This window comes from Rhododendron vialii, chromosome 13a, assembly GCF_030253575.1.
Source record: "Rhododendron vialii isolate Sample 1 chromosome 13a, ASM3025357v1".
NCBI classification, from domain to species: domain Eukaryota; kingdom Viridiplantae; phylum Streptophyta; class Magnoliopsida; order Ericales; family Ericaceae; genus Rhododendron; species Rhododendron vialii.
Genome location: NC_080569.1, coordinates 11,366,044 through 11,378,270, shown reverse-complemented (window position 1 = coordinate 11,378,270; position 12,227 = coordinate 11,366,044). Strand labels below are relative to the sequence as shown.

Genomic DNA, 12,227 nt, shown 5'->3' with positions numbered 1-12,227 from the left:
TTGTATTCACAAAAAAATCTCCAAATTTCACACTCTCAAATCCACACCAGCTCGATATAAGTAAGGTTCCTTCTACTGATCGACGGGTTGTCGATAAGCTTAAAAAAAATACCAATTTGAAATACTGTTACGCTTTTCAATACATTTGCACACTTTTATGTATTTTTCACATATTTTAATGCACTTTTTAATTAAACTTTGACAATAGTCCAGGATGTTATTGGCATTACACAATACGTAATTGGAAAAAGTTTCTTCATATCCATTATTTTGACAATCTCTTTACCTGATCATCATTGCCTGGCTAGTTGACCATTCTTGACAACACCCTTAAAACAAGCAAACAAACAGTGAAATGGTTGATGATTATCTTTACTTTTGGAAAGACAATAGACTTCTCCTCTAGTATTCATGTGACATTTATTTCTGAACTCTGAATTTGAAAACCGTACAGTCTATACACAAAAAGAAATGCACAAAAAGAAAAACCTTCCCCAAGTAGTACTATCAAGTATCAACACAAAGATATAAAGAGAGAGAGAGAGAGAGAGAGAGAGAGAGAGAGAGAGAAAAAAGAAGAAGAAGAAATGTTTTTCTTTTCAATATCCATCAGAAAACACAAAACCCCAGAAACTGAACAAAAGTCATATCTGAAAAATCTCCTTCCCCTCCTCCTCACACCATGCCCATTCAAACCTTCCTTCTGATTTTGTACTTACAACACAGTCAGTTAATAATATCATAAAGATGATCAGTAGTAGTAGTACATGGTATTTTCTCCTTCTTCTCCTTCTGCTTCTTCTTCTTCTTCTTCCTCAGCTGTCTTGTTCTCATCATTAAACAAGAAGCTGCTACTGCTATTGTTGGTAATCAGCTGTTTAACTTGCTCCAGTCCATACTCCAATGGACTCATACCACCACTGTTCCCAAAATACCCTTTTGTAGTCGTGTACTTCTGATGATCATCTGTACTCCATGCTGTAGTAGTAGTAGTAGTAGTAGTAGGAGTAGTAGTAGGGAACATGTGGTTTTCATTTGGATCACCTCCATTGTTGTTGCCATAGTCAACAATGAACCTTTGGTTCTCTTCCAAACCCAAAAGACCCATATTTTCCTCTTGCTTGATCTGACCTTTTCCATGGCTGCTAATTTGACTGCAGCTTCCATCAGAGTTATTAGATGAACAACTAGCTTGATCTCCTGATCCGAACACCAAGAACCCTTCTTTCAATGGTGGGTAATAGTGCTGTTGCATGGCATTGAACAAAAAGCTCTCTTGGGGTTGAAGATTGAGAGAGGAGCCATTTGATGTTGGTACAGAAGAAGGGGTAAAATCGTAATTATCATAGCTGCTGTGGTGGTGGAAAATAGGGTTAGGTGGTGGGATGAATGAAGTTTCAAGGCAACTGAGAGACTTGATCAATGGGCTGTAATTGTAGAATGAGGGAAGTTGTGGTGGTGGAGGGTATGGTGGTAATTTTTTGTGGTTTAGTGGATTATTGTTAAGAGCCATGTTTCCGATCATAAGCTTCTTCTTGAGCTTGGTGTTCCAGTAGTTCTTGATGTCGTTGTCGGTTCTGCCCGGTAACTGAGCTGCTATAATTGACCACCTGCCATAAATTGATTGGATGAATTAATAAGTTCAACAAGAAGATCAAAGACAAAAGACCTCTGAGTTTCTCTTTTAATTAAGTTCTTAACACCTGGAAATGGGTTTCTGGTTTTGGATCTCAACTTGGCTTCCATGCACCAGAATTGTCCAAATTTATCAGAATCTTGTAACAAACTATGTCCAATCTATCTCTCTCTCTCTCTCTCTCGTGTTCTTTAATGCCATTTTTGTGTGGTAACATCAATATTCAGTCATGATTACAAGAGATGGTAGGAGTAATAAAGTAAAAATACCAAATTTTTCTCTATCTCTTTGTGTGTGAGTGTGAAATTGTGAATTTGTCCCCTCTCTTTTTTACTATTTTCTGAGCGACATGATACACATTCAGAAATCAGAAGTAATAATTAACTAAAACTAAATAAAGAGGGAAAACACCATGAACCCAAATTTAGCAGAATCTTGAAACAAGCTACTCTCTCTCTCTCTCTCTCTCTCTCTCTCTCTCTCTCATTGTGTTGAATGGTAACATCAGTATTCAGTCATTATCACAATAGATGATAATTATGTAAAAGTAGTCAAATGTTTCTCACTAACTCGGCTTCTTTTACTATTTCTGGAGAAACATCATAAACTTTCAGACATCAGAACATAGGTCTTATTAATCATTATGTAAAAGCAATAACTAAGTTTAAAAAGTGGGGAAAAATCATGGACAGATCTATTATACGTGAGTGATCAAATGAGCATATATAGGTCTTCCATGTGTGTAGATTCCAGGAACAGCCAAAAGGAAAAAAAAAAAGAAAGCTTAAAGAGGAATCTAGCAGGATGGAGTAGAGTAATTACCTGCTTCCAATGCTAGCAAACAAGGTGCAGATAATCCTATCTTCTTCCTCAGAAAATTCACCATGTTTTATGTTAGGCCTCAGATAGTTCAGCCATCTCAACCTGCAGCTCTTTCCACATCTCTTTAGACCTGATCTCAGAGAGAGAGAGAGAGAGAGAGAGAGAGAGAGAAAATTCGTTAATGATATTCTGAAAAACAATGAATATAGCTTATACATTTTTGTTGAATTACAAGTAAGGTGATCTTTACCAGCTTTTTGAGGGAGAGCAATCCAGTTTCCACCAGTCCCATATTTGTCTATGAACTCTTTAAGCTTCAAGTCTTCTTCTGGCGCCCATGGCCCTTTCTTCACATTTGCCTTATCACAACAAGGAGCCCTCCCCATTCTCTCTCTCTCTCTCTCTCTCTCTCTAGAGGGTTGTGTTTTTGTTGGATCTGGTGTTTGGCTCTATTTAAATGGGACTTGGGTGATGGTGGGTGTGGTGGTATATAGGCTTCCAAAGTGCCCTTTTATTGAGAGACTTTTTGGGGTTGGAAACTTGGGATCGATAATGAAAAACAAAACTAAATCTTAAATTATTGTCTTAAGAGACAAAGACAAAAATGTCAAAATGATTGGCCTCTCTTTGATCAGTCTCTCCAACTCCTTTTTTTGCTGAATAATACTAATAAGTAGCTGATGCATGGATTTAGAAGTTTCTATCTCTCGAGTGATTGAAACCCTGCCTATATCCAACCTTACCCAGTCTCTTCCTTCTACAATACAAAGTCTTGAGTATTTGCGGAAGAGAGAAATTTATTCACGGCGGAATAACTTATTCATGGCTCCGTACGATCTCGGCCGTTCATTTATGCAATCAATGGTTGATATATGTTTTTCAATTTTGACCGATAACAATTAATTCTTACTGGTCAAAATTGATTTTCAATTTGGGCCATCTAAAACACTTTTGAACGCGCGTAATTGAGCGCCGTAAACTTTTTTTTTCCCGGGTTTGCTCCGTAAAGAAGTTTTTCTCTTAGTAGAAAAATCAAACAATTTGATGGCTATGGGTATCAGAATTAATTGTGACATTTTCCAAACTAGCTATAAGCTTAGGGACGTACTACATAGTTAAAATTAGGACTTTGCTACTGTGAGAATAGGTAAACCAAAAATATTGTTTTAGTTCCGAGATGTATCGAGATATGGATAATTTAATTACTTGTGACTAAGTTATCGTTCCACTAAGCCTTCTTATTCAATATTTTACAATTTTGGAAGAGGAAATAAGAACTCTTGTTCCGTTAAGAGAGTTTCTACTTATTCGGTGTGCCTATTTTTGATTGCTTAAATCTTTTAACATGTATCTCAAAAAATATGCATTATGAATCTTGTTTGGTACTCCTCTCAATTAGTTCCATTATACAAAGTTGACAAAATCATGAAATTCATTATAAATTGAAAGATGTAAGCGACCATGACACAGATTTTGAAATGTAGAAATAAGAAGGTAAAAAGTTAGTGAAACATAAGTTCTTATTGGGTAAAAAATAAGAACTTATTTTCTTAGCGGAACGGGGCCTAACTAATTACCTGTATGTGAGTTTGGTTAGTTTCTTCATACTATCATTTGTTTCTTAGTAGAGTATTCTTAATCCATGTGCTTAATTTTTATACATTATCTATTGAATAAAAATTTCAAATATCCAAAGAGCTTGGGGAACTTGCCCCATGCATCTCACCCCGAGTGGTAGGACGTTACAAGGCAACATATATTGATCATACTTACCAAAAAAACGTATGAACTCACGGTTGGATAATTGTGCAATAGAAAAGAATCATATATGTACGTCAAATTAGTGTGGGAATTAAGGAGAAGAAAAAAAACGTATGAACTCACGGTTGTACCATCCGACTCGAACCGAACATCATTATCAAACCGGTAAAAGATGGTCTTAGCCGCCAATCTAATCCCTTGATTTCATAAATGTAGATGCATGCATATAAAGTGATACGCACGTTTGCTAACAAATTAGAAGGTCCAAGATCCATTGTTAAGAGATGCCGGTTCTGTGGCATACGTAGGATGGGCACAGTGACTGATGAGAATGATCATGATCACGTTGATCATGTTTGATGGGTCAATTTATAGGATTCTGGGGCACCTAGACTCATCTGGCCAGGTGTTTTGGATTGACTAATCAGTGCTAGCTATATGTATATGTACCTTTATTGAATTGTCACAAATTGTATGCAATATATAGGTAGGCAATTAAACCATTTCGCTGCTCTCCTCTTTGCTGTGCTACATTTTCATCAACAGCAATTTTCCACTACTAGTGAGATAAAGTAACAGGGGGGGGCCTAATTAGGAAAAAATTAAGAGAGAGAGAGAGAGATTGACCACAATTATATTGTGGGTTTTGACAAATTAACACTCCCAAAGCCACTTTAAGTGAGGAAATTTTCTCATTAATTATTGGTGAATGTGATGCTGCATGCACAAAAGTACTACTACTTGAATTGATTGACTGTATGTCTTTTGTTTGTTATAACATGTGACCACCAAAACAAGCTTAAAGTTTCCCTTATTTAGTGTGCTAAAAAGAATGGTCCAAAATCAAGCTACGTAGCCATTCAATCAAAGTGAATCACCACCGCCTTGTAGAAGCATCGTAGAAGCATGAATGTCAGTCGAAATGTCAAAAAAAATAAAAAAAAGATTTGTATTAAATTTTTGCACCGAAGAGCATATGAACGCCGCAGTTAGCGATGTATCCCGTGACCCCAAAAGTAGTCTTGCACAAACTAAGTGGGGTCTGAGTTAAAAAGTAATGAGATTATGAGACTAGCTCAATGGGAAATGCAGGAAATTTAAGGGGCGGCTGAGTTAAATTAAAGTAATGAAATTATGGAGAGGTTGTAGTAGAATTATTTGAAGTCCTAAGGGGAAAAAGTAGGATTATGAAGTTGTTGGAGGGGCCAAAATGTTTGGCCGATACGAGAAATTGTACGACGAGATTAACAAGCATGTCCCGAAGTTTGGGGCAATGGCCCACCCTCCCTATTTTCGTGAAATGAAAGAAAATAGCCTCTTGGTTAAAATTACTGCTATTGTTCGTTGGCAGTTGGCACTACACAAGTATATAATATTCAAGATTTTGGAAGTTAATTTAAAAAACCTCAAAAAAGAAAAAATTAGAAACCAAGTTTTTTTTTGGGGGGTAATTAAACCATTTAAAAAAAAAAAAACTCCTTCATTTGTGTTTTTCTTATGCATGTGTACGCCGTATTCATCAAGAATATCGTTAATCTTAAGACCTAATTGCGTGCGTACATGCTAGGAGCACTTCAGAATATGTTAATTAGCCACACCGATCGAACGATTATAAAGACAAATTAACCTAAGTATTTACCAATACAGAAAGTCTAATGGTACATATGAAAAATCTGTACCAGTGAGTACAAACTCCTTTCTGGATCCATTTTGGGTCTCAAAAAAAATGATCGGAATCACTCATTTTGTTTGAAATACTTTGCTCATGGTCCCTGCAAAAAAAAAGTTCAATCCGGTATCGGTAAGAGCATTTACAAAACATTCAAACTTTGCTCTAAAATTCAAGCTTAATATCTGGGACAAAGTTGGACGTTTTGTAGGTGTCTTAATCGATATCGGATTGAGCTTGTTTTTTGCATGAGACGTAAATAAAATATTTTAAACAAAATAATCGGTTCCGATCATTTTTTTGAGACCCAAAACAAGACAAAAATGAGATTTGTACACACTAGTACAGATACCAGTAGCACCATTCTACCAATAGAGAACAAGTTGTGTCCGGACACTTTATTTGTATACCCAAACAGACAATCCCTGTTCAAGAACGGGTTTTAAGTACTTATTTTTAAAAATGTAATTTTAAGCTTAAAAATAAGACTTAATTAAATCTAAAAATATGTAATATGAATTTTGTTTGAAAGATCTCACCGTGCAAAAAAAAACTTCAAAAAATTATTTTTTATTTACATTATTTTTGAGTTTGAAAATGTGACATAAGTACTTATTTTTTAAGAAGATGTTCTGAAACGGGGCCCGGGGATGCTGCCAAGCAGCTTCTTGCCAAGCGGCCGATCCGGTCTTTCATCTCGGCACGGACGGCTTAGATAAAATCTGAGTGTATCCAAATCTTAACCGTCCTTTGCTCGGTTAAGATCCGAGCCGTCGATTGCCGAGATGAGCTGCCGGATCAGCCACTCTGCACCACTCGGCAGAGAGCTTCTTGGCAGCATCTCCCATTCCACAAGGAAGCACATGAGAAATATAATCTCACCCAAAACATTATTACTCCATCTGCCCCATAATTTTGTCCGATCCGCAAAACGAGGGCGTAAATAATACAATTTTTGCAAGAAAAATTTAAATTTGTTTCAACAATTCAGTAGATATCGATGAGTTTTTTTAATTTAAGAAAAAAGTTTGAATTTTTTCTTGAAAGAAATACAATATTTTTTAGTTCTCATTTTATGGACCAGACAAATATTTTTCGACGGAGGTAGTACTACATATAACTACGTAATTTTCAAAAATTTAGGAGGTGTTTTCGATATTGAAAAATTTGTAGATTTTTATTTGTGGTTGAGAAGTTGTTAGGTGTTTCAGGTAGTGAATAAATTGTTAAGAAATATCAAGCTATTTCCGGTAGTGAATAAGTTTATGAGTTTATGAGTAGAGTTAGTACTGTAGCAAAAAAAAATTTGTTGTTAGTGAAAATTAACGAGATAATAAAATGCTGAAATTTTTTTGTTAATAAAAACGAGATGATAAAATACGTTAAATTTTTAGTGTTTTTTTTTTTTTTTTTGGAAACACCTTGATGGTGGCGGTGAATTGTCCTCATACTCATCCAGCTATTGCTTTTTCAAATATTTAATAGGATTACACCAAGATTTTTCTACTGGAGGTGAAAATTACTACTCTATGACTTTTGTTTTGCACTGTTCCCCTTTGATTGGCTATAATATTTTACTGAGCAGATTCAAATTAAAAAAAAAAAAATCAGTCTTTATCCTCCTTTCCAGCCAATGCTAGAATTGGGGATGGTGTTGTGTAGTGGTGTGCGCAGCACCGTACTACACAACTTCAAGCCATTGGATCGTGCATCGATTTTACAGCTCGGATTTCATTTCGGCAATGAACAGCTCTCAATCGTTGGTTGCCGAGATGAGATCCGAGCCATCAGATTCACGATCCGATGCCTCGGAGATGCGCAGCATGGTACACTGTGCACCTCACATCACAGCACCATCCCGAAGTCCGCTAAATTAAATCATGTCGTTACTCCAAAACCGTTAAACAGAATTTGACCTTCGGATAACAACTCCACTTATTCGTCAATCAGAATACTAATTAAACAGCCACGCAAGCATGCTGTACATTTTTATAATATTCGTATGCTTCAGTTGCTTAATTTGGTAGTTACATACATTAACTATCTTCGTAATTGGTAGCAAATTAATTAAATAGAACCATCCTGAAAGGGAAGTTGAAATGTTTATTAAAATTGAAACGTTGGCATCAAATTCATCTAAAAACTTAAGCTTGCGTAAATGTTGCCCGGTTTAATTTCTTGCATACACATGCCTACATATGAGCAAAAATGTGTTTTATCTTGCAAAAGTACAAAAAGAAGAAGAAGTAGAAGCTATGTTTAACATAAAATGAGAAATCGTTTCAATTTCCCTCTTTCTTGAATGGGTAGGATTTTCAAGGACCCGAAAAACGTCTTGGAAACATCTTATGAAAAAAGAGAGCTTTAAAAAGGAGAACGGAACACCCGCCAAATTATAAGAATGTTTTGGATATCGTACCAACTAAATATAATTTCGGAAAAGGCACATCAAAAATGATTACGAAAACATAAACCAAGTCGAGGCCAAGATACGTGGAGGAGAGACTAACAACTTTATTAATTATATCCCCGACTTTAAATTAATCCGATCGCGAAACTCACTGAGAAATTAAAGATCTTTTTGAGCCGGAAAATGTAAAAAGCATCCACATGTGGGCATCTAAAGGAGAGGGAGCTAGGCCTTGGATGTCTGATTCATAGTGCTAATTAATCAATAAATAGATTATAATTAAGTGTATACATACCGACAAAGATGCTCTAATTAACTAATTAAAAAGTCTGAAATTCTTGTTAAGGGGGTACGTAGGGACAAGTTCATTAATTTACAGATCATTGTTCAACATGCATGCAATTTTCTTAATCAGTATTAATTAAGATATGATCACCTCACACCTCTTGTTAATTATGCGGTAAATGAGCTTGATTGAGTCATTAAGCACATTTTCGCAAGCCACCAGCCGACGGAGGGGGACCGCCTCCCACAAATTCTTAAAAAAAATAAAAATGTCTGATTTTACTATAGCCATATATATAGATAATAAAAAGCGATTATAAAAGTTTCGTCGATTATTAACGTTATTTTATGCGAACGTCTACGTGGCCTAATACAATTCACTTTGATACTCCATGCATGTAATCTCCTCCAATAATCATCAACATTTTTCGAGAACAATATTGAAGAGGAGGGTTGCTTTGCGCCTACGGAAAAGCGTTATCGAACATTTACGATAACGTTTTTCCCCATAGAAACGATCAATCCAAACATGGGAGAGGACCTGATCTGTACAAATCTTTGGTGATCATTAACCGATTAGGGAATTCTGGACTCGGGATCGCTTGGGGCTGTAATACTTTAACTATGCCTGCACATCTGTTGCATAACTCTCTGTTGTGACTAATTTTTTATAATATTCTGAAGTACCAAAAAAAAAAAACCAAACAAAAAGCTTAATTTGGTCATTAAATAGAGCTGAAAGATGGCTTAATTAAGGCTAGGGTTGTTGCAACAAAGATTTGTATAAGTACTTAAAGCTTAATTATGATGTTTTTTTGGATGTAAGCTAGCTTGCCACCTACAACACATGAACTGTGATCTCTTCTTAATCACTATCTGTCAAATGATTGTCTGCATGCAATATAAACCATTTTGGTTGACTTTACTAGAACACTATAGAAATTAAGCAATCATGCATGGATTATCCCCCTTTAATTAACCCCCTTATAATTGATGGGATATCCCACCCAACTCATGCAAGTTCACTTAATTTGTCGTATTGATTTTTCATTATGTTTTTGGCAATTTTTTTCAGCTAGAATAATCAAAAAGAAATGAAGGAAGGAACCTTCTGAGATAGAGATTCAAAGATTAATAAAAATAAATAAATTGCCGATCAAAAAAAAAAAAGAACTTCTGAGATATAGGCATAATTCTCAGTACTTTTTGACAATCTCTGCAAGCTTTTTAGCTCAAGTTATCCTTTCAAAGTCGGTCATGCTTTTGGACCTTTGGTAGTTGAAACTTGCATTAAATTAATTTACTAGACTTTGTAATGGAAAATTAGTCAGAGTTAGATTAGTACTAATAGTTTGAGACAATTAATTAGATATTATATCTAATTCAACAGTAACAATTGTCAAAAAAAAAAAAAGTACTCATGAAAATTTGCAATGGTCAATATAGTAATCAACAATTTGTCATTTACGATTAATATTTATCACTCTAAATATATGTAATTCACAAATGATTTCTTGGAATTATATAAATCTATGTTGTCAAATCTACCTCCAGTTATTCTATTTGGCGCTTTCTGGTATTATGTTGCTTTCTGATATTATCTAATCACTCTAGCTATATGTTGGTTTCTTTATAATAGTTTTCTAAACTATTTTACAACCGCACACATTTTACACAAATTAATATTTGCAAACAAACTCATATTTTTTATGTAGGGGCCGACAAACACTAGTGTTACAGTATGTGCAAAGCCCCTACATAAAGATGAGCGTGTGCAAAATGTTTACGTAAGAGTGTGTGGTCATATACTTTTTGGTTAGGATCATGAAGGTCGACTAGTAACACAGCGAATTGTACATATGCCTATGTGGCCTTCTCTCATTGGTGACCGGGTGTACCTAGGTGAGACAATCTCTCCTAGATGCATGTGTTGGGCAACTTCGTGTACAACTCATTGTGTTACTAGGCTTTTTTTTTTACGATATACAAGTAACTCTAGATATTTCTTTTAGTTATTTTGATGATCAATTCAGAAACTTATGTACTTGTCAGTAATTCTTAAGTCTTAGATTTGAAACCTGCAAGATACTATCAATTCTTGCTACTCGGCTTTAATTGCCCCCCTCCCTCCTACTGGACATTGAGAGTGATCCTCCAACGGCAATTGAGGTGGCCAAAAACTTATCCGGATTAAAAATAAATAAAAATTAAGAAAAAGACAGGCAAAAGGAAGTGGCTTAACCCTACTGTCAATTAATTAATGTTTTTTTGTCTGTCTTCTTTCATGCAGCATCGAATCTTGTTGTATTAAAAAGAAAAACATAACAAAAGGTGTTCCTATGATCTGTATCAAAAACTAAACTAATAAATAAAGAAATTAATTGATTCTTATGATATATAATGGATTCCATAGATCTTAGATATATTAAATATCTTCATGGAAAAAAGAGCACAAAAAAGACAAGTGTCATAATCCCCATTGACTCTTAGACAGGAGAAATTAGACTTTGCGTTGCTCTCACTTCTCAAAGGTTGGCAAGCTAAGGTAGAAAAAAAGTTCATGCAGCTAGCCCATGAGGAAAAAGTTGTGGTATACAACTGTCTATTGTTGTACAGTTTTGCCAATTTGTAATTGTTATTTTGGAATTATTCTTGTCATAGTTATAATAGTGGAGATTGAAAATTTTTTGCCAATAAAATAACTTGCTCTTGAGTGTGACATTAATTAGCATTACAAGTTGAATTACTATTATTAATTGGGACAACATTTCGGTTATGAATCATGAGAAGAATCAATGATGCACCGAATGAGTAATTGATAAGTGTTAGCATATATAATTGCATATTAGATAGGTATTTTTGAATGCATGGATACTGAAACTATCATGCAGAGCTTCGAAATTAAATATGATAACTTTTCGTGTTCTAATTTTGTTACTAATATAATCATTTTGTACTCCCTTCGTTCCTAAATGAGAGTTCCCTTTTACTTTTTTCTATTGTTTTTATCTTGTTTATAACTTTCAATTTATAATTTTTTTTATCATTTTTAACATTTTGTCTACTAAAACTAATTGAGATCAATCAAATAAGATCCATATTGAATATTTTTAGCATTATAATTGAAAGATATAAACAAAATTTTCAAATGTTTGAAATGGTAACATGGACTCTCATTTTGCAAGAGTCATGTGTAAATATTTGTGTGTCATCGTAGCAAATTAAGATTTAGAGTTAACATATGTGGAGTATCAACTTTGCTACAAACACTTACAACACATTCTCACAGAACATGTGAGATCCACGCATGATAACACTCATTTTATACCCAAGTAAAGTAGTAACTCAATGGTAAGCCTCACATTCGCCCCCTCATCTAACTTGAGTCCAAACCTTAGTAATTAAGATCATCTCTAACAACCTAAGCAACCCTAAAATTTAGGCAAAATGGCGAGGAAAACCCCTAAATTGAAGACTGACCCAGCTGACTCACCATCAACCTCAGCAATGAGTGGGGAGCTAGAGTAACTCGCTAAGGTTGGCGAGTTACTGTAGCACTCCCTGGGCTGCACTTTCTTCCCTCTCTCCTCTCATCTGCTTTACCACCCAACTCTGAATCTTTCACCTTAATGCGATGCCGGCTC

At 35.1% G+C, this 12,227-nt stretch overlaps 1 protein-coding gene across 1 annotated transcript; it reads right to left on the bottom strand.

The window, feature by feature from the left end:
- Positions 1–578: 578 nt before the first annotated feature.
- Positions 579–3,159, bottom strand: LOC131314954 (transcription factor RAX2-like). The gene is made up of 3 exons (XM_058343956.1): positions 2,709–3,159; positions 2,459–2,588; positions 579–1,610 (listed from the first exon to the last, which is right to left on the bottom strand). Exons 1-3 carry the CDS (start codon positions 2,842–2,844, stop codon positions 752–754), a joined length of 1,125 nt encoding a protein of 374 aa, XP_058199939.1. The 5' UTR covers positions 2,845–3,159; the 3' UTR covers positions 579–751.
- Between the last annotated feature and the right edge of the window lie 9,068 nt (positions 3,160–12,227).

Excerpts from the sequence above, each read along its gene's own strand:
- LOC131314954 (XM_058343956.1), bottom strand. The coding sequence starts at position 2,844 with ATGGGGAGGGCTCCTTGTTGTGATAAGGCAAATGTGAAGAAAGGGCCA. Across the intron at positions 2,589-2,708 it reads TGCTCTCCCTCAAAAAGCTG|GTCTAAAGAGATGTGGAAAG; the intron begins GTAAAGATCACC and ends CTCTGAGATCAG. Across the intron at positions 1,611-2,458 it reads TTTGCTAGCATTGGAAGCAG|GTGGTCAATTATAGCAGCTC; the intron begins GTAATTACTCTA and ends AATTTATGGCAG.